We start from the raw sequence: 25,268 nt of genomic DNA, 5'->3' as shown, positions 1-25,268 counted from the left end.
ATCATTTGAAGTCTGCTACTTTTTTAAAGCTCCATATTCACTATAATAGTTTCCTTTTTGGAAATTATTTATTAGTTGTTTTCTGTTTATATGAGGAAAACAAAACAAAACAGAACCAGCAAGAAGTGAATTATTTCAGTTGATTAAAAAAAACCTGTACACTGTATCAAAACAATCCGTTTTCTATTTCATGCAAAAAAGCAAAATAAGGAGTATTCTTAAAATGACTTTGCAGGATGTGCTTTATTTTAAGTCAGCCCTGAACCCAAACTACACAGGATCAATTTTTGACATATTCTAGTCCATTCAATGATTCTTCTCAGAAACTGTATCTTAATATGGAATGAAAACTACATTTCAATCATAAATTTTTCATGCTACATTGTTATTTAATGAAGAGGTTGTATTACCAATAATAATAATTTAAGAAAAGGCCATTTTTATTTCCCCAAGCTCAATATACATATTTCTTTCATAATTATGAACTTAAAAAACCCGTCTCAGATGTAAAAATGTGAATTGGAATATGTAAACTCTTTGATAGACCTGAAAAACAGGAAGGAGAATGTCACATACTGGAAAAACCCTTGCCTTAAATCACGGAAATGGGAAAACGCACATTGAGGGGCGGGGAAGGCAGCAGAGCGGTCCTGACCTCAGTTATTAAAGAGTTACAAAGTATTCCAGGTCCCACTGGGCTGGCCTTTTTACTCTTCTGCCTCACGTCTGCTTGCACAGGAGACCGCAGCCCTCCAGAACGGTTCCCCTCATCGAAGCCGGTCACTGCTGAACCACAACAAAGCAGGTGTCCACACCATTTGTTTTGCTTTTTTTTTTTTTTTTTTTTTTTGAGAAGTCACTGGTGTTTAATGGAAAGGTATCTTATTAGTCCTTGGTTAAGATAAGGCAGTAAGAGTATCACTAATGTTATGTTTTTGCTTAGAATGAGGCTGATCCTTCCACTGGCGTCTTCATGGGCAATTAGTTCCCTCTATTTTGCCCCTAGAAACACAGGTAGGAGCTGTCTGCTCCCTATTGCTGTTGCATATTCTGAGTGTGTTGAAGGCTCATCTAGTCTCATCACAGCGGCTTTCCCAGTGGGGACGGAGCGCTGTATATTGCATTGTAGCATCTCTCCAGGAAGGGCACGGGCCCACAGAGGAAAACATAGGCATCTTTCCGTCTGACTACTCTTCTGTTTCTCTTAGGGACGGGGCCCATACATGATTCCTTCATACGGTCAATCAGAATGCAAGACACTGTTGACTAAAACATAAAGCAAGTAGCCCTGATTTCAGAGAAATGGAGTTACAAATAACATTTTCAACAGTGCCTTAACTTGCAAGGTAGCTTCTACTGCAAAAGGATGTCAGTTCCTTTTGTCTACCTGTCAGAAGAGAAACAAACCATTTCCATCGAACTAGAAATGCTTAGCTCTTATGAGAATATTGTGCTTTTAAAAAAAATTCAAATGTTAACATTATTTGCAGTCTGTGTTCTAAGGTTTCAATTTGTTTTCTCTCTAGTCCATTTGATCATTGTCTCTGGTGAGCGATACAGGAATATCAATTTGGCATACAGATCTTCTTCTAGTTCCAGTTCTCCTGTCTCTCGAACTAAAAAAATATCTGTGCACAACTTCAAAATTCGATCCACATTTGGAAGCTCTTCAAACATGATGGAGTGAGAAATCCCACTGAAGAATTCTCGGACAAATTTCCCAATCACAAGCACAACGGAAGCATATAATCCCATAATACTGAAAAAAACAGTAAGTAAGTAGAAATTGCATATAGCAGTTAAATATAGTTAATAAAGCATGTCTAAAAGAAAAAAATATTATTTTGTCTCAAATTCCATAGAAGAAATAAGCATATCAAATCTCACATTTTTTCCCTTTGGTTAAAAAGTTGACTTTTTATAATAGAATTATTATAAATAGAAAATAGAATTATGTATTACAGAACTGTTAGACTTGAAAAATAAAAGTCCTTTACAATCTCACATTCTGGAAATAATCAATGCTAACCATTTCATGTATGAATTTCAGGTGGTTTTATTGCATATATTAAATGCATAAATCATATATTTGGTAGAAATGTGATTATACATGATTTTCTGTGGCAGGCTCCTTTCTTTTTAGAATACTGTCTCTCAGATTAATTTTTTATCAAATTCTGGGTGAAAATCATTTCTTATGAGGCTAACTCTGAGAAATATAATACTTTATATTTGTGTCTTGTGGGGATGTGCGTGTCCTAGGATTTAAGCATCAGAACATGATGCGATGGTTCAGAAGTTCAAAAGTGGGATGTCTGATAGATCAATCTGCTAAGGATTAGAAGGAAATCTAAGCAGAAAAGTGGTATTTCCATGCCAGTTTCTAAATGTAAACACTGGATTGCATTAAACTGTGCCATAACAGGAAGACATGGAGTGAAGAAGCCATATGCCTGGACTGTGTGAGTCACACTGGGCATTTTCATCTCTTTGGGACTCTGGTGCCTGATTTTTTGAAATGAAGGGCCAAGGACGTGTGCATTTTAATATTGCAGCTCTAAAATTAGTGAATTCTAAGAAGATAAAAAGTTTCCCACTCTCAGCTTTCTATGATACAGAAGTAGACTCTTGTAACTGTGAATTGTTCAATGAGTCCTTACCCATAGCCAGCCAGGAACCCCAGACTTGGGGGACTGACTTTGTCATTGAAGACCACCAGTTCCAGGGCCTGAGAGTTCGGATTGTATATTCTGTTTCCAGTCAGGTTGAGAACCCACCACTCACTGTTATATTTAGTTGTATTGTCTCTGGACAAAATGATGGTAATATCCATGAAATTATTTTCTAGAAGGGTAGAAACACAAAATCAAGTCAGCATGAGAATTTTAGGATTTAATGCAAAAACGTTTTCAGATGGCAAGATCTGGTTACTAACGGTAGCACAAGGTTCCAGGATGAAAAGGATGCATGGACGTGCTAAAAGTGGGAATGGACAAGGAAGAGTAGCCCTGGGTATCCAAGTGATTTTTCCTTTTCAGTGAGAGAGGTCAGCTGCTGTTGCTACATGAGCACGGCAGCAAAACCACAGGGCAAAAGTGGAGGATCCACCACCTGAGCGGCTGAGCTGATAATCCCAAAGGACTCTGTAGACACTTAAAAAACCACATCGCTGACTTGTGATCGAATCAACCAGTCCATTCATCTTAGCAGCATTTGCTCAATGTCTCATGGGAGGAAGGCAATCCATTAGGTGCTAAAGGGCTCCAGAATTGCATATAACAATCCAATCCTTATCTCCATGGGAAAAGACTATGTACATGAGTATAATTTATGAGCACATGACCGCCACCATAGGACCATCATTGACAAGGTCTGTTGGCTTAGAGAGACCACTTCTGGATAGCATGCTCCATGGGTGCCTCACAGAGCAGATAACTTCTGAGCTGAGATTTGCCGCGTGAGAACTTCTATAGGTGAAGCTGGGTGAGGAGGGAAGCTCATTTCAGGCAGGGTGATGGGACACAGCTCAGCAAATCTCTGAGAACCATAATATCGGGTCAATGATTACTTGTATTGGAGCTTAGGGTGAATGCAAACGAGCTGTAAAAGACACAGTAAAAAGCCTGTAGGGACAAACTCCTGCCAACGATACTGGTGCTTCCCCTGAGAAACGTGGTGGTGACTATAAACTAAACTCTGGGATGGTGGGAGCCACATCAGCATCATTTCATACTGAATTCCCAGATCACGGGTGTCCAATCTTTTGGCTTCCCTGGGCCACAATGGAAGAAGAATTGCCTTGGGTCACGCAGGAAATACACTAACACCAAGGACAGCTTATGAGCTTAAAAAAAACATACCAAAAAATCTCATAATGTTTTAAGAAAGTTTACGGATTTGTGTTGGGCCATATTCAACACTGTCCTGGGTCACAGGCAGCCCATGCGATGCGGGTTTGACAAGCTGGTCCTAGATGGTAGGAATCCAAGAATGGTACTTGACAAAAAATGTCTATGGCATGGAAGGATGAATCAATGAAGAAGAGTAAGGCACAGTATGATCCTGCTAGAGCCGAAGTCCTTATCAAGGAAGAGGGTGAACCATGCAGAACACACAGGAACAGGAGGATGTTGGTTCTGAAGTCGGGAGACAGCTGTAAGGAGGAAACACAGGAGCCTGCAGCACAGAGTCAGCTCGGGAAGAGCTTGTGGAGGGACAGAATTATTTCCTGGCGAATGACTGACTGTTGAGCAATCTGCATGTCCAGATGAAACATTTCTACAACTATTCCTGACTGAAAGGGAAATAGCAAATTTCTTAATGCGTCTTGCAAATACCTTGCAAGAGATACTTATTTACTGCTGAGGAAGAAACGTGTGTGATATGGAGCCTGGTCTTTTGCCCATCCCCAGGGCCCTCCACTGGGCCTCTACCAGGCCAATCTCTGTGTAGCTTTCCAACTCTTCACTAATGTCTGCGTCTTTCTAGCTAAACACAGCAGCACGGAGCCCAGGCTCCAGTGCCTGGCCTATTGCCTAGTACGTAGTGAACGGCCCATGTTGGAGAATGAATGACTGTGTGCCAGATAACTGCACTGGTTTTCCACGTTGTCCAGATCTATACATCTGCTTCTGGTTCAAGTCATGGAATCAAGCAATTCTTGATAATTAATAGAATCCAGAAACATGAATTTATACCATCCAAGTTATATTGGGAAAATTAAATCACTAAAGTGCCTCTAGTGATACTTACTAATTCTTGGGTGGAATCAAGTGCATTTCATGCTATCTTTTTACTGTTCTTATTGTGAGGGGCAGACATATTTAACAATGTATGAGGCAGTTTCCTGTCAGTAATCTGGCTGCTAATAGAAACAAGTCTATAATCTGATGAATCAGTACTATAAGAAACTTGGTGTGAATTTAAGTCAATCAAGTTCCGTATCAATGAAAAAGAGAAAATGAAGAATGTGGGTCCCAACTGAATGAGTGACTCCTTTGGGCTAGTGAAGGCAGGCAGAAGTTTTATACGTCTTGTCACACAGGAAGAGATAGCTAAAAAGTAGTTTGATGAAGGCCCAAACACACACTGTGGAAATTGAATAAAACTAGGATTGAAAACAATTCTGAAACAAATTTTTCTCATTCTTACCAGATAAAAGTTGCTTTATAGGTTTTGAGTTAGAATCACTAGGTGCTTTCACATAATATGGATAAATCTTTTCTATGGTCCTGTACATTAAGAAAAAAAAAGATATAATTACATTTTAATTGTTTTACCCACCTAAAATTGATTTTTTATTGTTATTGTTGACCTTGTATCACCAAACAGTGGTGGAAATGTCATATATCTGTACAATGTATGGACATCATAATTTATGGGTTCCTATTACAATCAAAACTCTCTGATGTGGAGCAAATTCACTGAGCTTTATCCGGATCTGCATGTAAGTCCGTACAACAAGCTGGGTGATGGCTTACAAACAGCCACAGGCCTTTTCCCAATTCTGCAGCTTGTTTCTGAAGCTAAGGGGCACTCTTTCTTACTAAGATCCTCTAATTCTTATCCATACCATTAAGCACACTTCAAATTTTAAGTTTTAGATTTTCAAACGTATCTATAATCAGGCTGGTATGGTGTGGCTGTGTCCCCACCCAAATATCATCTTGAATTGTAGCTCCCATAATCCCCACGGGTCATGGCAGGGACTGGTGGGAGATAACTGGATGATGGGGGCAGGTTTTCCTCCATCATCATGCTGTTCTCGTGACAGTGAATAAGACTCAGGAAATCTGATGGTTTTATAAAGGTCAGTCCCCCTGTACACGCTCCCTTGCCCACCACCACGCAAGACGTGCCTTTGCTCCTCCTTCGCCTTCCGCCATGACTGTGCGGCCTCCCCAGCCATGGGGAACTGTGAGTCCGTTCAACCTCTTTCCTTTATAAATTACCCAGTCTCAGTTAAGTCTTTATTAGCAGTATGAGAACGGACTAATACACAAGTAGACTGCATGAACTGATCTAGAGGGGAGTGAGAGGTGAAGAGAGATGGTGGCCTGGACCTCGAGTGACCGCTGCCTCCCACAAGCCCAGTGCCTTGAATACATTCTTGTGTAGACACGCCTTCTCATCTGGGAAGTGATGGGAAAGGATCTGACAGTCTCTAAGGGCCCTTCAACTTTAGTGAGTTGCAAAACATATCTCAGTCTGGGAACACCTCTAAGGCCCGCACCCTGGTGATCTGTATATTCCATGCATTACAATGGGGCCAGGGCAGTCTGGAAGACAAAACTGAGGGCATCACTGGTGGATGCCTGAACTATTATGTTTAGCAGTTTTAGATCCATATCATTTTTTTCTTGCTAGTTCATATATTAGAATCTAAACATCTCAGCTTGCATCTGTTGGAAGTGGAGTACTTAAGTGGCAGGATAATATTTTGAGATATATAATATTTTTTTCCCAAATTTCCTTTTACCTTTTGTACTCCTTAATCCTGTATGCTCTACCTCCATTCAGAGACCGAGGGTCAGGAATAATAGTAGAAAAGGGTCTCACAGGGTCTTTGCCTGGCTTTTGGTGATTATGGTCAGAGAAGAGCAAGGTTTGTCATCCAGAGATGAGATCAATACTTTTGGGGCCAGGTGGACAGAGACTGGGAGGAGAACGTGCTTGACACTAGTGGCTCCCTAAGAAGGAACCTTGAGCCCCACCTCCTTCCACTGAGGGTGAACGAGTGAAGTGGGTGCCCACGATCAGGGGGCAGACACGAATGACAAGAGGCTTGGGTCATTTTAGTGCAGTCCCATGTCGCATTCCTGGATAGGGCCCTTAGAGGCACCAAGAGCCCAGTACCCCCAGGGGTGAATGAGGTACCACTGGGCACATATTGTATTGGGTCAGGTGAACCCAGGTGGACCTGCCGGAGCTCCCACACCTCCAAATTGCATGAGAATCAGCATGATGATTTCTAGTGTGCCCCAGAATGGGTCCCAATAGCTGAGGGAGACAGCTACTCTGCAGACTGAAGACAGACCTGGAAGAATAATGTCTCTCTCAATGGAAGCCCAGCGGGCCAGCACTTTCCATGCACTGATGAGCTTCCTGGAGCCTGGCACCCTACAAACCCTCATTCATTTGTTTTTTATTATTTATTTGTTTATTTATTTGTGAGATGGAGTCTCGCTCTGTTGCCCAGGCTGGAGCGCAGTGGTGCGATCTTGGCTCACTGCACGCTCTGCCTCAAGGGTTCAAGCGATTCTCATGCCTCAGCCTCCCGAGTAGTTGGGATCATAGGTGTGCACCACCACGCTTAGCTAATCTTTGTATTTTCAGTAGAGACAGGGTTTCACCATGTTGGTCAGGCTAGTCTTGAACTCCTGACCTCAGGGCATCCACCTGTCTCAGCCTCCCAAAATGCTGGGATTATAGGCCTAAGCCACCGTGCCTGGTCCAAACCCTCATTCAGAACACAGACACAACCCTGGGGACAGTGGACAGAAAACTCCACAGCTGAGATTAAGTTTCCTTAATCTTACAAAATGGGGCCTCCAAATAGAAATTAACTTTGTGTTACCAAAGAATGAAGTTGCAGTCCTCATACACATGAATCTGTAGATGGACATTTTGGACCAGCTGCATATACTTAACAAAGCTCTATTAGTAAGAAAAATAAACTTACACTGGTGTTTTTGAACCTTCTGTGCTGTTGCCTGCTATCATTTTAGCGATATTCTTTCGAGTCATATTTTTAAGAGGAAAAGAAAGCTTATCTGTTGCTATTTCAGATTTTGCACCCAGACTTAAGTTTCTGCGAAGAAAAAAAAGCTTAATGTCAATGATTATTCAGAAGTCTAGAAAAGAGATTTACAACATATTTAACTCTTAATGTGATTAATGTCACCACGTTTTCATTGGGTCCACAACTGTCAATCCAGACCCTTTCAGTTCACTTCACTTCAATGCTCAGCTTCTTAGACAATTGAGTTAATAGAGCCCAAGGAGGCCACGAACAATTTTAAAACAGAGTTGAAGGTGAGAAAGAGAAGGAACCTGCTGATCAAAAGAGAACCCATCTTGATGTTTTAATAAGAGTTTCTAAAATATTCTTTTATCAACCCAATGATGTTAGTCTCCACGATGATAAACAGACTCCATGTGTTAAAAAGAATATTCAGTCAAAAATTGAATTTTAATTGTTTTGTTGGTTTCTATTTTTTTTGGTAGCTCTTTAAAGAAAAGGCTAGAAAGTAAATTTTTGGTAATTTATACAGAGTTGGACATGAGGAATTTGGGACACTGAAAAGGAGAAAATGGGATTGACAGAGTTCTTTACATTCTGAACAGCCCCACTATGAATTTTTTAAAACTATTTCCTTGTAAATTTTAGATGCTAGAAGGCATTCTTCTGTAACTGTCATGCTTCTTTCTTAATTCTAACGAGTTGGTCTCATGGACCCAAATGAACCTACTACTTGCCTGCCCAAATAAGCTTGCTTAGGGTTCTAAATCTCAAAACTGTGATGAAAGAACTAAGTTAATCAACTGGTGTATTATGTTGAGGTTCCCAAAACTGCATCACTAAACTATTGGGCTTTGGATGCAGTATTTGGATGTGAGAACTTCTGCTAAGATATGCTCTTTCTACTGACACAAGGAAAAACAAAGCAGGGGCCACGTGCTGGCCACTGGCTCGGGCTGGGCAGAGAGGACTCTCAGGAAGTCTCTCCCTTCGGAGACAGCCAAGCTGCCCTCGCATCTCACACTTGGGAAGAGGGTCAGGTAGGGCTTCCCCAGTATTGGTGGAATGCAAGTGATAATCTGGGCCTCCAGAGGCTGCAATTTCTTTTTCTTTTTCTTTCTTTCCTTTTTTTTGGAGACGAAATCTTGCTCTGTCACTCAGGTTGGAGCGCAGTGGCATGATCTCAGCTCACTGTAACCTCTGCCTCCCTGGTTCAAGCAATTCTCCTGCCTCAGCCTCCTGAGTAGCTGGGATTACAGGTGTGTGCTACTACCTTCTGGCTAATTTTTGTATTTTTAGTAAAGACGGAGTTTCGCCATGTTGGCCAGCCTGGTCTCAAACTCCTGGCTTCAAGTGATCTGCCCACCTCGGTCTCCCAAAGTGCCAGGATTACAGGTGTGAGCCACCACAATCAGCCTGAAATTTCTTTATCATTAAGACCAAACTTCAGCCTTTCGTGGAAGTTGTAAAATTCACCCAGACTGTTTCATTTTGTAAATCATCACCTTGCCTGTCTTCTCTCTACCTCTGTTTCTTGCTCACAGAACTCACTGCCAGCCTCTCTTTAAAAACTAAAGTTATTATTTAGAATAATCCAACATTAAAATATGAAATTTATTTGGGTTTCAGTTTAAAAGGAGCAGGATATTGATTTTTTTGAGATTTATAGTTACATTCCAATTTTTTTTTGCATTAAAAAAAGTTTAGATTTTCTGAAAACCACATATTAATTTAAATCAACTTTGAAATCACTTGATGCTCTGCCTTCATTTCTTAGTGTTTATGTGAAAGCACGCGGTCAGTTCTCGCTGCGTCAGAGCTAGCCTTTCTATCTCCAGTGGGCATCATTCACTTCCTTTTCCACGGAAGATTATGGACAGTGACATGTAAGATGCATGAGGAAAATCTAAGTGGAGAGGCTCCCTGCGGTAGATTTATAATAGTAATGTAAGTGATGCATGAGGGAGGCGTTCAGAGTAATACTCTTTTGCATTATAGTAAGAAACATTTGAAATTTAAGTGTTGTTTCGCCAATTGTACATTAAGGTAATAAAATACAATGGATGTTGAAATGCAAAAATAAACGACAACAAACCCCAAAACCAAAAAACTAAAGTTAGCTAAAAACAACAAAAAAGGAAAACTAAGAAGTTCTTAGTCTGGTTAGTGATTCCTAGGCAAGTCATTATTTAGTAAACAAAAATGTTAGCTTTGGCATTGAAGGTAAGTTCCCAAGGCGGTAATGACAAAGTAAGATCCACATTAATCTAAAGTTTCCATTCTTCCATCCCACCACACCCTCCATCCCCCAACTCCATGTTTAGACTGGGGAAGGGATAAATTATGCATGGAAATACAGTAACTACCTCTGAATACTCCATGAAAAAACAACAGAGAAGCTACTATTGGGGTCCAGGAGTTCGTGTATCATTTTCTGCTTACTGGGTGGGCTGATGGTCCACAAAGAATTTGAGTTTCCTTCCAGTTCTGCTACTGTTATGTCTTCTTTTTCATAATTTTCCAGAAATTGCATAGCACCCTGTATGTGCACAAATGCACATGCATAAATAGATAATATGCATCATGCTGTATAAAGAAAGCAGTTACTCTTCCTTTTAACTGGCAGTATGGAAAAGATTTCTCCCTTTGAAGGGAATATTTTTATAATGGATGGTCTTGAGTGTTCCATCGCACTAATTTGGCTTCCTTACCCACAGGTATGGGCAGTTTCCAGTTACATTACCCAATCCCAGCGGTTGCTACCATCAATACAGCTGTGGAATCATTCCAGTTAAACAATAAAGGAAAAACAGATAATTTAGTGTCATTTTTCCTTTCCACTAAAAAGGAAATTTATCACCTACTGGGGAATGTCCCTCTCATGAGAGAGACCAAACTTAACCTGCTCAGGACATCCCAACCCTCTCTGAAGAACTGCTCATTGTTCCAGATTAGTGTTGACCGTGTGCATTATAGGTGATAATTTACAGAAGAGAGAAGCATCTCCTTCCTATTCACTCTCTTCAATAAAAAAAACTATTTGTAAGACAAATTTTAATGATGAAGGTTATGTTATATTATTAAAAGTGTGGAATATAGACAAGAGAATAACATCAGCCACCATCCTGCTACCAGAACATCATCATTGTTTTAAGTTTTAGGGGATGTATTTCTTATTTTTTGTAATTTTAAAAATAATAGCCTTTTTAAAATTTATGTTTTAGCTTGAGAAATTGTCATGTCATTTATAGTCTTAGTCTCTGTAATGAATTTTTTAATTATAAAATAAGTTGCTTAGAAAATCTTTGGACAACATGGCACATAAATAAAATGGAAAGTAGAAGCTCCTTCTCCCATTAAGACCCCTCTAGGGTATCCAGTGCTAATCAAATTCATTTAATACATCTGCCTTAATTTCCTCAACCAGCTCCTGTTTGCTGAGCCGCAAATTGCCTCCAGTTCTGCTAATACAGAGAATGCACTCATAAGCCAGTGCCTAGATAGAGCTTTCTCACATTTTGAATTACTTCTTAGGACAGATTCCCAGAGTAGGCCTACTAGTCAAGAGATGAATAGATACCACAATTTAAAAAGTTAAACAATTTTTAAAATAGATCAATATTTAAATGTTTATTACCACTAATGTCCAGCAACATAGACATAACTTCTTAGATTATCAAAGTGAATCTGCTGTATGTAACTGATCAACCCTGCAAAGTCCTTCTTCCCACCACCTCAGGCCATGGCAAAGCATTAAACGACAATGAGTGAGCTCCCCTGGATGAGAGGTCTTCATAGAAATCTACTGCAGGGATTTACTTACGGTGTCCCTAGAAAAAGCTTGTATAAATTTGTTAAAGTTCTGCTGGTCCATAACTTTCAACTGGCTTTGTTGGGCGCTCATAGTGAAAATCGGCTGGAAAACAAAGAGAACAGTGTGGTCAGTATTCCCCAGCTCTTCTCTCCATCCCGAGTCAAAAGAAAAACATTTCTGTGGGATATTAGCCCATTTATGTAGGATATGTTTATCCCATGACAGATGGCATCCGAGATCTCTTTTTGGAGTCATTATTCCTGTGCTCAAGACCAGAGGGGAACGAGTCTCTCAATGTCTTCGGCACCTCATTTCATACATCACGTGTTTGCTGAGCCGTCAGAATATAGACAGGACAGCGGGGTCGGCAGCTCATAACTAAATACCCTACAGGCATCTATCACAACGGAGTGTGGTGTGGGGCAAGGCTCTGGCAGGCGGGGTGTGCAGAGATCACCTGATACCCTCCCAGGGTAATTGTGACGGAGACGTCCAGGGGCTGGTTGATGACCCCAGCCACAGATTTGATCAAAGACATGAAGAGAAGAGGAAACCAGACGATGCAGATGAGCAGGACGATGATCATTCCTCCCATGCCATACTTCACCACTTTCTTCTTCTTCTGGCCCCGCGGCTGAGGGTATCTCTGCAACACAGAGTTCAGACAAGGCTCAGGCTCGGGTGCTTTCCCGCAGGCAGCGGGACTGGGGGATGGCGAGTGCTCTGACTGTGGTTCTGGGAACATGGATTTGGCCTGAATCTTCTCTGTGTGCTCTGACATGGGGACAGCAACCTCGTCCCAGTCTCGAAATGAAGTTAGGGAGTGATGTGAAGCTGTCCTGAGGTCGCTCCAGCACCCCCTGGTGGTTCCACAGGGGCCAACAGGACTTGAGCGGCCTTCTCCCTTCAAGACTGTGGGTGGGTTTTGCTGGTGATGAACTCATGGACCAAGGGATCAAGTATCCGGCCGAATGAACCTTCTGGTTTTAAGGGATTATGCGAGAGAAAGATACTTTACTTTCAATTCCTGAATATTTAAAATCTGTGCCTTTCAATTGACCCTTCCCTGCCCTTGGAGGGTGGAAAAACATGATTTTTAATTTAATTAATGATACGTGTTCTTAAAGACAATGTTGTTCGAGTCCTAAAGTAAAATTTGTATGGGACAGGTGCAGTGGCTCATGCCGTAATCCCAGCACTTTGGGAGGCTGAGGCGGGCGGATCACGAGGTCAGGAAATCGAGACCATCCTGGCTAACACGGTGAAACCCCGTCTCTACTAAAAATACAAAAAATTAGCCGGGCGTGGTGGCAGCGCCTGTAGTCCCAGCTACTTGGGAGGCTGAAGCAGCAGAATGGCGTGAACCCGGGAGGCGGAGGTTGCAGTGAGCTGAGATGGCGCCACTGCACTCCAGCCTGGGTGACAGAGCGAGACTCGGTCTCAAAAAAAAAAAAAAAAAAAGATTTGTATGATGAGAAAAGCCCCCTCTGGGCGCTGGCTTCAGGGAATGGGGAGGGACAGGTGCGTGTTGCAGGGGCTCACTCTCCTACAGGAGCCCGTGCACTGCTAAGGCTGGGGGCGCTTCTGTTTGCTTTAATAGAGATTCATGAAGGACCCACTAAGCCCCCTGCTTAGAGACTATGGACAAGGGGAAGTTGGAGCTGTGCTGTCTGGCATTGAAGCTGCTCCTGTTCTACATGTGTGTTCTTACTTCAGTGTTGCTGCTCCATGACCTCTGTCCTTCCAGGGTTACCCCTCAGGCCAAGATATATGCAGAACATGGGGTCAACCCCACTCCCTGACGTGGCAATGTAATTTATCTTCAGGAGGGTTCCATTCGTTTCAGCAGATTAAGATAAGGAAAAATAATCTACCATTTACCCATAGGCACTAGCTGCAGATTACAAACCAGGAGAGAGGCCTGGGAGTCAGTACAGGACATGACTACAGTGGCTTTTACAACCCATAAACACAGAGACCACAGTACAACAGGCCCCATCACTGTAACGCTGAAATTCCCAGGGAAAGCTGCAGAACACACCAGGAATCACACAGAGGAGCCTTTTTCGAGGAGGGTATTTTGAGATGAGAAAGAAAGACATTTCATGCCACCCCAGCTAATGTTTTTTGGGTATTTCTATTGCTCTTATGCAACTGACTCTTCTTTCATATATTAAACTTTTGAGAAGTGCAATAAATAATAGTAATCTAGATATATTTAAACCTTAATATTCAACCTAGGAGAATAAGTAGATATTTGCACTTCAATTTTCTTTGCACAAAGAGGTTAAATTGTCCATCCCTCTTCAAAAAGTGAGTCAGAAGTAAGCATGAGTCCAAACCACTACCAGCCTCACTTTTCTCTACAACATCACATTCTTTTCTGCTCCCAAAGGAGCCATTTAAGAGTTTTTGGGATATATCAAGCAATATACCATTTTTAACAAATAACTACAACATGATGTCACCAAAAGAAGAAAACATCTGGATGCTATTGATGACTATGGCGGCAGTAAGTCTAAAATTCTCAACTCTAGTTGGGTGGAAATCACTGGGACATTTATAGGTTGAGATAGTTTTGCCTCATGCCTTCATTGTGAGCAGAAGCTCACATTCATCTTAAAACCAGCCTATATCTAAGAGAAGTAGGCAGGAATAAGGCACATCTCCTGGTTTCTTACCTTCTCCGACTCCCGCCAACACTTCAGGATGAATATGTGGGCATAGATGTCCTCCACACAGATCCAGCTGGACAGGCTCAAGGTCGTGTCTGTCCACACCCAGTCCATCACTGCCCTCAGCTCAGTCAAAAAGGGCACGAGGCGAAACCTGGCAGGAAACACATCTCGTCAGAGAGACATTCGTAGGTGGCCCCCACCACCCTGCTCACCCGGGAGCTCAAGCAGTTCCTTACTGCTTTAACCTCATGACTCAGAAAAAGTTCTCCTGGTGACCCTTCCAGTAAAACCCAACTTGGAACACAACTGCTTTTCATTTTATAAGTGGAATCTATGGATTTGTATTTTTTCATTCTTTTCCCTTTCTTTGATTATCATAACCAACTGGGATCTCACTTTTAAATAAGTGTGAAGGTGACTCAGCTTCTTTCATATTTATTTGTTCATGTTACGAGACTCCTGGCCATGGGGTGCTGAATGACTGTGGCTCTGCTGCTGGATGAGTGAAGCAGGGGTGGTGCATGTGGTAGGTTAAAGATGAGGGAAAATGGATGAAGGCAGAGGGAGGAGGAGAGGTTGTGGGGAGCCAGGGTGTGAGGACCCTCAGCCGCAGGACTTGCTGGAGTACCAAGTTGATGGTCTTGGCTCAGCCTCTGTGGTTCAGTTGTGTTCAGAAGGGATTGGCCTGGGCTCCTCCAGGCTCTGAAGATTTTTCCTTGTCTCTTGACTGACACAGAGCGTCTCCCAGCCTGGAGAACCTGGGTTCTCCCAGGGCCCTCACAGCAGTGTGGATCGCCACTCAGCAATTCTCCCCTAGGCTGCCTCAGCCCTGTCACGTGAATATAAACCCAATCCCCGGAAGAAACATCAGGCCCAGTCACAGGCTAGCACTGTATGAAACACGACCCTTCCGCGCTTCACAGCATCTGAAGGCGCTCAACACCTCTTCTGTCTGGGGCGGAGGGGAAGCCAGCAGTGCCACGGACTGTCTCACTTTTTATGCCGTGGTTTAATTTGCGAGAGAACAGAGGGGAGATGCTACCGCTGAACTTGTCACATAAAACAGCACATGTGCTTTGAGTAGTTAACTTACTACATGAGCACACAGGTCATGGCATGCAGGTTGGTGTTTGGCAGAAAGAATGCCCCTCTTCAATGGAGGAACTTACTGAATACAAAAAATTCTAAGGATAATTTGGAATTCCCAAGGTATTTGGAATAGTCCAGGCTCCAAATACTGTGTTCTGTTGTGCCCAGAAGTATATAAATACTTACAGATCATGTATCCCTAGTTTTCATTCTCAAATACTATCACAGAAATCATGCAGGATCCTAACCCATGTGGATGAATGTAGAACAGCGCCCGGACAGGCTTGTGGCAATGAAACACAGAAAGGTGTTTCAAGAGGCAGACACCTTCCTTTGCCAGCATTTTAAGAGTTCCACAATGATTCCCACTGCTGAATTCGTCCTCTCCCCCTTCCTTCCCAGGTGGGAAACAAAATGCCTTTCCACGGCTATTCTTCCCCCATCAGTGACTGTGACAATGCAGAGCGCCCCTACCCTTGGAATAAGAAGAGGTTGACGTAATTGTAGCTCTTGGTGAGGAAGTTCCCCAGGACTCGCGTTGGGTAGCCGCAACGGATCTGGTAAGCAGACAACCCGAAGTAAACGCACTTCACGAAGTACCAAAGCTGGGCAACCAGGTTCTGGCTGAATTTCCTACAATGTGAAAGTACAGAAAGTGAAGACATGAAATACTCTTCTGAAACAAAAGGATGGCAGTGTTGAATTCAAACAACAACAACAGGCCAACAGAATTTCCCCTTCATCGCTCAAACTCAGTTCTAATAAACTGTCTGCACATAGTGGATCACTTCAAAGGCAAAAGGTGGGATTAAAAAATTCGATAATTAAAGCGATGTCCTGTGAATGGTGCCTTCAATCTGTCTTATACCGTTGTTTAGGCCATAATTAAAATAAATTATTAAGCGAATTTACTGATAAAAATTTTCTCACTATGTAGATGATGCAGTTACCATAGTCCAAATGAGGCTCCTGAAAGAAAAAAATCTATATACATTATATATGAGATATATTAAAAATATATATAAACACACACACACACGTATATATATATAGAGAGAGAGGATCCATAATTTAGAATATGTAGGAGAAAGAATTCCGATAGGTGGACTCTCAATTTCTTTTTATTACACATTATAAAAATAGGTAATGGATTAAAAACTCTGGAAACACCTGGATTTGGTTCCAGTTCTGTCTGTATGTTATGGGGTTTGTTTTCCAAGCCATCATTTCTCAAGACATCAGTGTCTTCATTTGACAATTCTTCCTAGTTCTGCAAATCTGTAACTCCATGACCTAAGCTTTATTTATTTTTAAAGATTTCATCAACAATACAGATGGTAGTCTTTTCTCCAGGTGAACAGTGAGGAGACATAGTATTGTGCAGTTCAGGACGGCTAGCACAGGCTTGAAAAAAAATTAGTAGAATTAAATTTCACACTAGAAAAACAATTTAGAATATTAATTTCAAAGAATGATGAGCTATAGGACCACTTTAAACTTTGGATAAATGCAGCATTCTCCAAACGTCTTAAACATGGTCAGTACACATTTTAAAAAGGAAATAAAAAGAAAACTTTTGACTTGGTGAGAGTTTGGTATAATTTTCTCTGCCTTAAGATCTATACTTGAAGGTTTTGATACAAGCAGCATATTTCTTCGTGTCATATTTTGGATTTGTCCTCTCCCTCCTTCTCTTCCTCCCTCCCTCCCTTCCTTCTTTCTTTCTCTCTCTCCCCCTTCCTTCCTTCCTTCCTTCTTTCCTTCTTTCCTTCTCTTTCTCTCTCTCTCTTGCCCACATCCCCATGGAGATACCTAATGGTTCCAGCACCATTTGCATTTGTTGAAAAGACTGTTCTATCTTCACTGTATGGCCTTTGCACCATCCCTACATCAGCTGAATTGGGACTGTGGGTCTACTACTTCTGGACTGTTCCGTTCCACTGTTCTGTTCGTCTGAATCTTGAGGCTACACCTCACTGCTTGATCATTACAGCTTTATAATAATGCTTGAGGTCAGGAATAATAAGTGCTCCAATACTGTTCTTTTTCAAAGTTATTTCAGTTCTTCGAGATCTTCTGCAATTCCGTATGAATTTTTATCAGCTTACCAAATTCTACCAAAAAATATTGCTGGAATTTTGATGTGCACTGCGGTCAATCTATAGATCAATTTGGGGAGAAATTGCATCTCCCAAAATTCATGAGAAATTCACAAGTATTTTGATGCATGAACTGAAGTCTTCTTGATTTATTTAGGCCTTCTTTAATTTCTCTCAGCCATGCCTTTTATATTTTCATTGTAAAAATCTTGTACATTTTATCATATTTATCGCTAAATATGATAGTTTTTCGTATTTTCAGTGGTATTGTAAAGGATATTCTTAAAAATTCAAATTATTGAGCATTTATTGCTTGCATATAAAAATACAATTGAGTTTAGTATGTTTGTTTTGTATCCGCAGCCTTCCAAAGTTCATTTATAACTTCTGACAGCCTTATTGTAGATTCCACCGGATTTTCTATATAGACTGTCATATCTGCTGCATGGTTTTACTTCTCACTTTCCAATCTGGATTTTGTGTGTGTGTGTGTGTGACTGAGTCTCAGTCTGTCGCCCAGGCTGGAGTGCAGCGGCGCGATCTCAGCTCACTGCAACTTCTGCCTCCAGGGTTCAAGCGATTCTCCTGCCTCAGCCTCCTGAGTAGCTGGGTAGCTGGGACTATAGGTGCACAACACCACATACTGCTTCTTTTTTTTCTTTTTTTGTAGAGATGGGGTTTCACCATATTGGCCAGGCTGGTTTGCTCTAACTCCTGACCTTGTGATTCTCCTGGCCCAGCCTCCCAAATGCTGGGATTACAGGCTTGAGTCACCGTGCCCAACCCAATCTGGATGTCTTTTATTTTTACTTATTTTGCTGGCCTGGGATTAGGATCTAGTATCACCATTCACTGGCTGAATGACTTTGGGGAGATCACTTTTCTTTCTGGGGTGTATCTATCTTAATCTGCAAAATTAGATAATAGGCTTGGAAAGCGTTTTAAGATGCCTTTCTTCTCTGAAATTAACAGTTTCTGTGAGGGTTGGTGAAGAAAGCTGACATGATGATGTTAAACATCAGAAAAAGTATTTAAGTTCATCATTCAGATACTTCAGGTGTTGAATTTGGTTTATTTCTCTGATTTAAGAGGGGCAGATATAATTAAATATTTGTACTGAAAAATATATTTTATGTATTCTATTTTAAATACCAACAAATAATATTCACAAAACTCTCCTGAAAAAAATTATAATATTTGTAGAAGCAGTGGCCTTCATCTGAATTATTATTATAGCCTGGCCTATATTTAATCTCCCAATATATGGTGTGGAATGGAGAACTTATTGGGCTATTGTGTATCCTCTGGGTAACAATCCTTTCTTTATTTACTTCTACTGTAGACTCAGGAAAAAGTATCCCAATTCTACTTTCCTTTAAAAATATCTGCATTGTCACCATTTATTATTATTATTATTATTATTATTATTATTTTGAGACAGAGTCTCGCTCTGTCGCCCAGGCTGGAGTGCATTGGCGCGATCTCGGCTCACTACAAGCTCCGCCTCCCGGGTTTACGCCGTTCTCCTGCCTCAGCCTCCCGAGTAGCTGGGACTACAGGCGCCCGCCATCTCGCCCGGCTAGTTTTTTTTGTATTTTTAGTAGAGACGGGGTTTCACCATGTAGACCAGGATGGTCTCGATCTCCTGACCTCGTGATCCACCCGTCTCGGCCTCCCAAAGTGCTGGGATTACAGGCTTGAGCCACCGCGCCCGGCCCATTTATTATTATAAAGCAATAATTCTTATACTGAAATCGAAAGGTCAGAACCTATATACTCAGACAAAAGCAGCCATTAGGCTCTGGCTACCGTTAGAAACAATTTGGATTTTCTTAATAGAAATTACACTTGAACTGGTTTATTTATAAGCCACATATGTAAAATCCATTTTTTTCATTACTTTCTATTCATACTTCCCAAATGATATCAGCCTGCCTGTTTGATAATGTTATTCATAAGACTTGGCTACAAATGACTCGGAGGTGTGATCAAAAGATCAAATTTACTGTTAAGCATGAAGACTTTTCAGAGATGCTTGAGGATGTTTAAAATAGTACATCACTGACCGGGCACAGTGGCTCATGCCTGCAATCCTAGCACTTTGGGAGGCCCAGGCAGGAGGATTGCTTGAGGCCAGGCCTTTGAGACCAGCCTGGGTAACATAGTGAGACCTCATCTCTACAAAAAATGAAAATAAAAAATAGGAGTGGTGACGTGCACCTGTATCCCCAGCTGGTCTGGAGGCTGAGGCGGGAGGATTGCTTGAGCCCAGGAGTTCAAGGTTGCAATGAGCTATGATCATGTCACTGCCCTCTAGCCTGGGAGACAGAGTGAAATTTTGTCCCTAAAACAATAAATAAATAATTAAAAAAAAAAAAAAAGCTAGCATGTCGTAATCTGGGAGCACAGTTCCAGAGGAGACTTTCAGAGCCACAGCAGATGATGGCAGCTTCACTGGATTAGGTACATGGCTCCCCAGGCCAGCGACAAAGAGTTGTAGTTTGCTTGTGTACATAAATTCAGATATGCTTATTAAAAATTCCTATTCCTACTACATCATACGGGCAGGGCCACATTCACCTTCTGCGGAGCCTTTTCTTTCGTAACCTGACAGAGCAGACACTTCCCACTTATAAAACTCCACTGTGTTTTTCTTTGCCGACCTGACCGGCTCGTTTGTTCAAGCATGAGCACCAACAGTCACAAGCACCGCTTTGGTGCTGGAGGCGTGGGGTGGGAGGCAGTCTATAGAGAGGTGTCATCTGAACAGAGATCTCGAGCGTAAGGGGGAAGCAGACTTTGGGTTGGAGGCTGGGGAGAAGAAGGCTCAGAGGGAGCAGAGCCTGGAGATGCCAGGCTCACTGGGGAACTGTAGGTCAACACCTTTTTCTTAGGGTTCTAGGTGAGGGGAGCACAGGGGCCACTTTGAAGGATCTTACCAGCCCTTTGCTGACAGCTTCTGGCCGCCCTGACCAGCAGCACTAGTTGTATTAACAGCAGCAGAGTCCAGCAGGATGGGTCCGCCTGCTTCTCTTAGCACGAGCTGAGACTCTGCGAGGTGCTTTCAAACCCCGCTGCAGGGAACCCCCACCAGTCTCCTATGCGGAGACTCTATCATCTGCTCCCCGTCCCGCTCTCTCTATCTCTTCTTCTATCCATCAAGCAGCCTCCATTTGTTCATCTATTTCTTGCATGACTTAGTCTCGTGCCCTCTCCCCCTCTCAAAAATGTCCCCAAGACCACACTCCACTTTACCTCCACCTCTGCTAAGGTGGAGAGAGAAACACAGCACAAAGACCCTAGGTTTGCTCTGCTCATAAAGGCTGTCACCTTTCTTCTTTATAGAAACCTTATTTCTAAAAATGTGGATAAAATCTAATGAAAATATTTTTGAGGAATCAGTTCACACTTTGGATTTGCATTGACTGTTGACCCAAACCTTTAGCTTTTCCTACCCGTAGTGCTGCTGTGCCAAGGCTCTGCCCGTGGCCGGCGGTTCTGCTGTGCAATGCATGTGAGTATCACCTGAGGAAACACAGCTGCGTGGAGGTGGGCTGGTGCCTGTGGCTTCTGAAGACCTTACCTCTCCGTCACACCCGGCAAGATGAAGAACATCCAGAAGTGAATCCCGAACACAAGGATGACCTGGAAGATGACCTTTCCCAGAACAGTCTTCCTGAGGTAGAGGGCTCGGTCCACCACCATGGTTCCAAACTGAATGAGGACCATCACCAAAAACGGCCCTGGGACCTGGTCCTCCGACAGTGAAGAGGTGATGTCTGCAGCCGCCGAGTGTTTCTGGGGAAGAGACAACAAGTTCATGCCCGAGACGGGCCGTTCGCGGGAAGGAGCGCCATCGCCGTGGGGCAGGGCGGGCGCTGTGGCCTCTCCCCCAACCTACCCCGAAGGCCCAAAAGCCGAAGACAATGATGATGAAGTCCACAGTGTCAGCCAGGAACATGAGCACGTACACGTCAGTCACGGCGCTGTAGTCCGGGTGGATGAGGTTGTAAAAGAACTGTTTGATGGGCACGTAGATCTGCAGCGTCCTGCAAAATGGAGACCCCCACCCCCAACCCGCTTGTTTCAGGAAGGGCAGGATGGCGGAAATGACCAGACACTGCCATCATGCCATTCCTCCGCAGTCCCCTTTCCAGTCAGGTCCCACCTTCCTCTCCCTGCCTCAGGACAGTCCCGCTGTGGACGGCTCCTGTTCTAACGGAAAGCATATACACGTTTACTGCCAAGGTAGGTCCTGCAGCCCTCTCTGCTGATGGCACCACAACCCTCTCCTCTTGCTTGAAGGATAATAGAACGGTATGATGCCCTGGGAACGAGGTGTTGGGTTTGTAGCCTGATTCAATTGCTCACTACCTGCAAGAACCATGAGCATGCTATGCAACCTCTGTGTTTAGTTTCCTCATCCATGAAACTGGAGTGGTAAGAAGACCTGATGCCTAGGGCCAAGGTGGGAAGTAAAGGAGGGAATGCATGAGGGTGCTCACACTTGGAGTGCTTGGTCCGTGTGCGTTTGAATGTGCGATGTCCCTGCTCCTCCTGTTTTAGGGCCTGTGTCCATCATGGCTCCCACATACTGCCCTGGCCTTTTATCTGTGCCTTGTTCTGTGCCTCAGTGCAGTGTCCTGCTGGCTCTTGCTCCTCTGTCTAGCCTTTGCCCTATCTTTGCTCTGGGACCTGCCTTCAGTTCAATGCCACGTTCGGGTGCCACTGGCTCTCCTGCTCTCAGAGCCTCTGTTCAGGGCTCCACTCCCAGCTGGCAGTCCCAGTCCCATGCACCACTTCCACCCCAGCAGATGGAGGGACCTGTGTAGTTTGCTGGGGAACAGGTGTATGACCACGGACAAAGCATTTCCCCACCATGCACTTCTGTCCCCTTCTCAGGGTAAAAGTGCAGCTCTAAGGCCCTTCCAGCATTGACACTGTAGTCCTCTCAGTCTGGCTGGACTTCCCCATGATAATGCCTAAGAGTACAATCCATGAGCCCTTGAAATGACCCATTTTCTCTGTTTGAATAGAAAAAGCATGTGCATAAATACAATGGATATAAAATGAATCACGCCTACGGAAAAATGATTTTTAAAAACAAGACAAAAAGGGGTAATTTCATTCTGCCTTACACAGGTAACATTTGTGACATGAGAAGTTACTTCTCTGCTCTTTGCCCCTGGTTTATAGGAAATAATAAAGCCTAAAACCGTAAAATAAAGCTCAAGGCCGGGAGCGGTGGCTCAAGCCTATAATCCCAGCACTTTGGGAGGCTGAGACGGGCGGATCACGAGGTCAGGAGATCGAGACCATGCTGGCTAACACAGTGAAACCCCGTCTCTACTGAAAAATACAAAAAATTAGCCGGGCGAGGTGGCGGGAGCCTGTAGTCCCAGTTACTCGGGAGGCTGAGGCAGGAGAATGGCGTAAACCCGGGAGGCGGAGCTTGCAGTGAGCTGAGATCCGGCCACTGCACTCCAGCCTGGGCGACAGAGCGAGACTCTGTCTCAAAAAATAAAATAAAATAAAGCTCACATGCCAAATGTTCTCATGGACTCACTTCTTTATGGTAAAGGCCTTTGCTTTGATTAAATGTTCTTGAAGCTTTTCCATATAAAGTTCCCGTTTGCTTTTCTGCTTAATACTCAGAACGCTGCTTCCTTTTTGACTGCTGTTTCGGGTGCTTGTGCTGCCTAGAAATAAAAAGAGATCACAAGATGGATGGTGAAGCCTGGGGTTTGTTCGTCTAAATATCCCAGAAGCAGCCCTCAGAGCCCACATGGTGGAGGGATGGCTCGGGACTGTTTGGGAGGATGAGTATGCACGGATGCATTTGTGAACGATTACTCAGCCCTTTGGGATCTGTCCTCTCAACTCTGCTCCCACTGTAGGCCTGGGGGGTTTCACACCCCATGGTGGTTCTTTCCTGGACTGTTACGCAATTTTTGTTTCAGAAGGAAACACACTGGAAGGATAGTTTTTATTGTGGTAACTGGGCACTAGGATGCGGGTGTTCCAGACAGGATGCCCCATGTCTGTTTTCCTATCCTAGTTTCTCTAATTATAAAATGAACATGACATAATCTGCCAGTATCTGCCTCAAAATCAGGTTCTGAAGATGACTATACACGACTGCATGGAAAGCTTCAGACAGGAGCCCCGTAAATACAAAAACTCAGACAGGAGCCCCGTAAATACAAAAGCTTCAGACAGGAGCCCCATAGATACAAAAGCCTAGTGATTCCAAGAGGGGCACCTGTGAGGCGTATCTACTTTCTGATCATACTTGTTGTTTAGGAAAAAATTAATTATTAGACTAGGAAATAACCATAGTTTGGCTAAAAGTCCTCATCAATTACATCTAAATATGTTTAAAAAATACATTGTGATTGACAGCACTCTGGACATGCCCTGCGAATTTTTTGCATGTAACAAAAAGTATCATGAGCCTGGCGTTTATTAGGTACAAGGCAGTGTGCCGGCCATTTTTCACAATTATCTGAAACCCTTGTCCTGAGATACAGTAAGGTGTTCTGGGTAATGGGGTGACACAGCTGAGGCGGGATTTGAACTCTGGTTTCTCTGATTTCAAAGCCCTTTTCTTTTCACATAACAATGTCTGTCTCTTGATAGCACCCAATACACTCCCTTGCCCCAGACCCACAGGCACGAGAAAAACAAGGCCACCCGGGGGCTAACTGCAGCCTAGATGTATTGTGTTGACAGATACCTCTCTGGGATCTGTTTGAAGAAAAGCTGGATCTCTGGGATGGCTCGGAGTTGCTGCTGGAGCGCTTCCTCCGGACTGCCGTCTGCTGCTCCGGGAAGGTCACGTGCACTGACTCCACGGACGCGGCCAGGTTGATGGACTTGAGAGAATCAGAGGAGCCCCTCCTGCCATGACCGAGCGAGAGCTCATCATCTGATTCCCCCTTGTCCGTGCCACTTTCCGTCATGTCGTCTTCATCCCATAGGCCGTGGCACTGAGAAAGCAGAGGCAGGGACAAATGAGGCTACTATTTCAGGTGGAACCCTTGGTATTGTCTTACAAAATCTCATCCAACAAACTGTCCTTCAAGATTAGAAGAGCAGGTGATAGGGTTTGGCTGTGTCCCCAGATCTCACCTTGAACTCCCAGGTGTGGTGGGAGAGACCCGGCGGGAGGTGATTGAATCATGGGGGCAGGTCTTTCCATGCTGTTCTCATGGGAGTGAATAAGTCTCATGAGATCTGATGGTTATGAAAAGGGGAGTTTCCCTGAACAAGTTCTCCTCTCTTTGCCTGCCACAATCCAAGTAAGACGTGCCTTGCTCCTCCTTGCCTTCGGCCACGATTGTGAGGCCTCCCCAGCCACGTGGAACTGTGAGTCCATTAAACCTCTTTCTTTTGTAAATTGCCCAGTCTCAGGTATGTCTTTATCAGCAGCGTGAAAATGGACTAATACACAAGAAAAGAAAGCGTGTCTAGAGCTTTATGAGGGTCCCAGTAGGGAAGAGATGTGTGGGTGTAGACAAGAAGATTTTAGCTGATAATTAAGATGGAGACAGATAGCTTTTGGCAGATGGACCGAGGATGAAATTATAGTGACTTGACTTATTGGACGGAAAGTCACCCTTGATGGCCTTGCTGCTGTCGGACGGAGCTCTACCCTGAGCTCTTTGTCTGGCCACGCATTTGCTCCCCAAGACATTGCCCAGTCCTCTCTCTGACTCATATGTGGAGGACAAGAGCTCCACACCAATTTGTCAGAAATCAGTTGGTCAAAACCAACTCCGAAAATGATCAATGCACCACTCACTCAATTGACAGATGATTCTTTTTTTTTTTTTTTTTTTTTTTTT

At 43.3% G+C, this 25,268-nt stretch overlaps 1 protein-coding gene across 1 annotated transcript in view; it reads right to left on the bottom strand.

Moving 5' to 3' along the window:
* Positions 1–224: 224 nt before the first annotated feature.
* Positions 225–25,268, bottom strand: part of LOC105507912 (piezo-type mechanosensitive ion channel component 2) — a 102,985-nt gene continuing 77,941 nt past the window's right edge. Inside the window, exons 23-35 of the mRNA XM_011936619.1 lie at positions 24,158–24,410; positions 22,988–23,120; positions 21,323–21,470; positions 21,005–21,219; positions 15,797–15,955; positions 14,237–14,384; positions 12,013–12,201; positions 11,565–11,657; positions 10,108–10,280; positions 7,682–7,810; positions 5,152–5,231; positions 2,661–2,844; positions 225–1,759 (exon numbers count right to left, since the gene is read on the bottom strand). Coding sequence (XP_011792009.1) covers positions 1,507–1,759; positions 2,661–2,844; positions 5,152–5,231; positions 7,682–7,810; positions 10,108–10,280; positions 11,565–11,657; positions 12,013–12,201; positions 14,237–14,384; positions 15,797–15,955; positions 21,005–21,219; positions 21,323–21,470; positions 22,988–23,120; positions 24,158–24,410 — 2,157 coding nt within the window. The 3' untranslated portion in view covers positions 225–1,506. The remainder of the gene's footprint in view (positions 1,760–2,660; positions 2,845–5,151; positions 5,232–7,681; positions 7,811–10,107; positions 10,281–11,564; positions 11,658–12,012; positions 12,202–14,236; positions 14,385–15,796; positions 15,956–21,004; positions 21,220–21,322; positions 21,471–22,987; positions 23,121–24,157; positions 24,411–25,268) is intronic.

This window comes from Colobus angolensis, unplaced genomic scaffold (assembly GCF_000951035.1).
Source record: "Colobus angolensis palliatus isolate OR3802 unplaced genomic scaffold, Cang.pa_1.0 Scaffold155, whole genome shotgun sequence".
Lineage (NCBI taxonomy): Eukaryota > Metazoa > Chordata > Mammalia > Primates > Cercopithecidae > Colobus > Colobus angolensis.
Note: the sequence above shows the minus strand (reverse complement) of the source record. Positions and strands in the feature narration are given on the sequence as shown.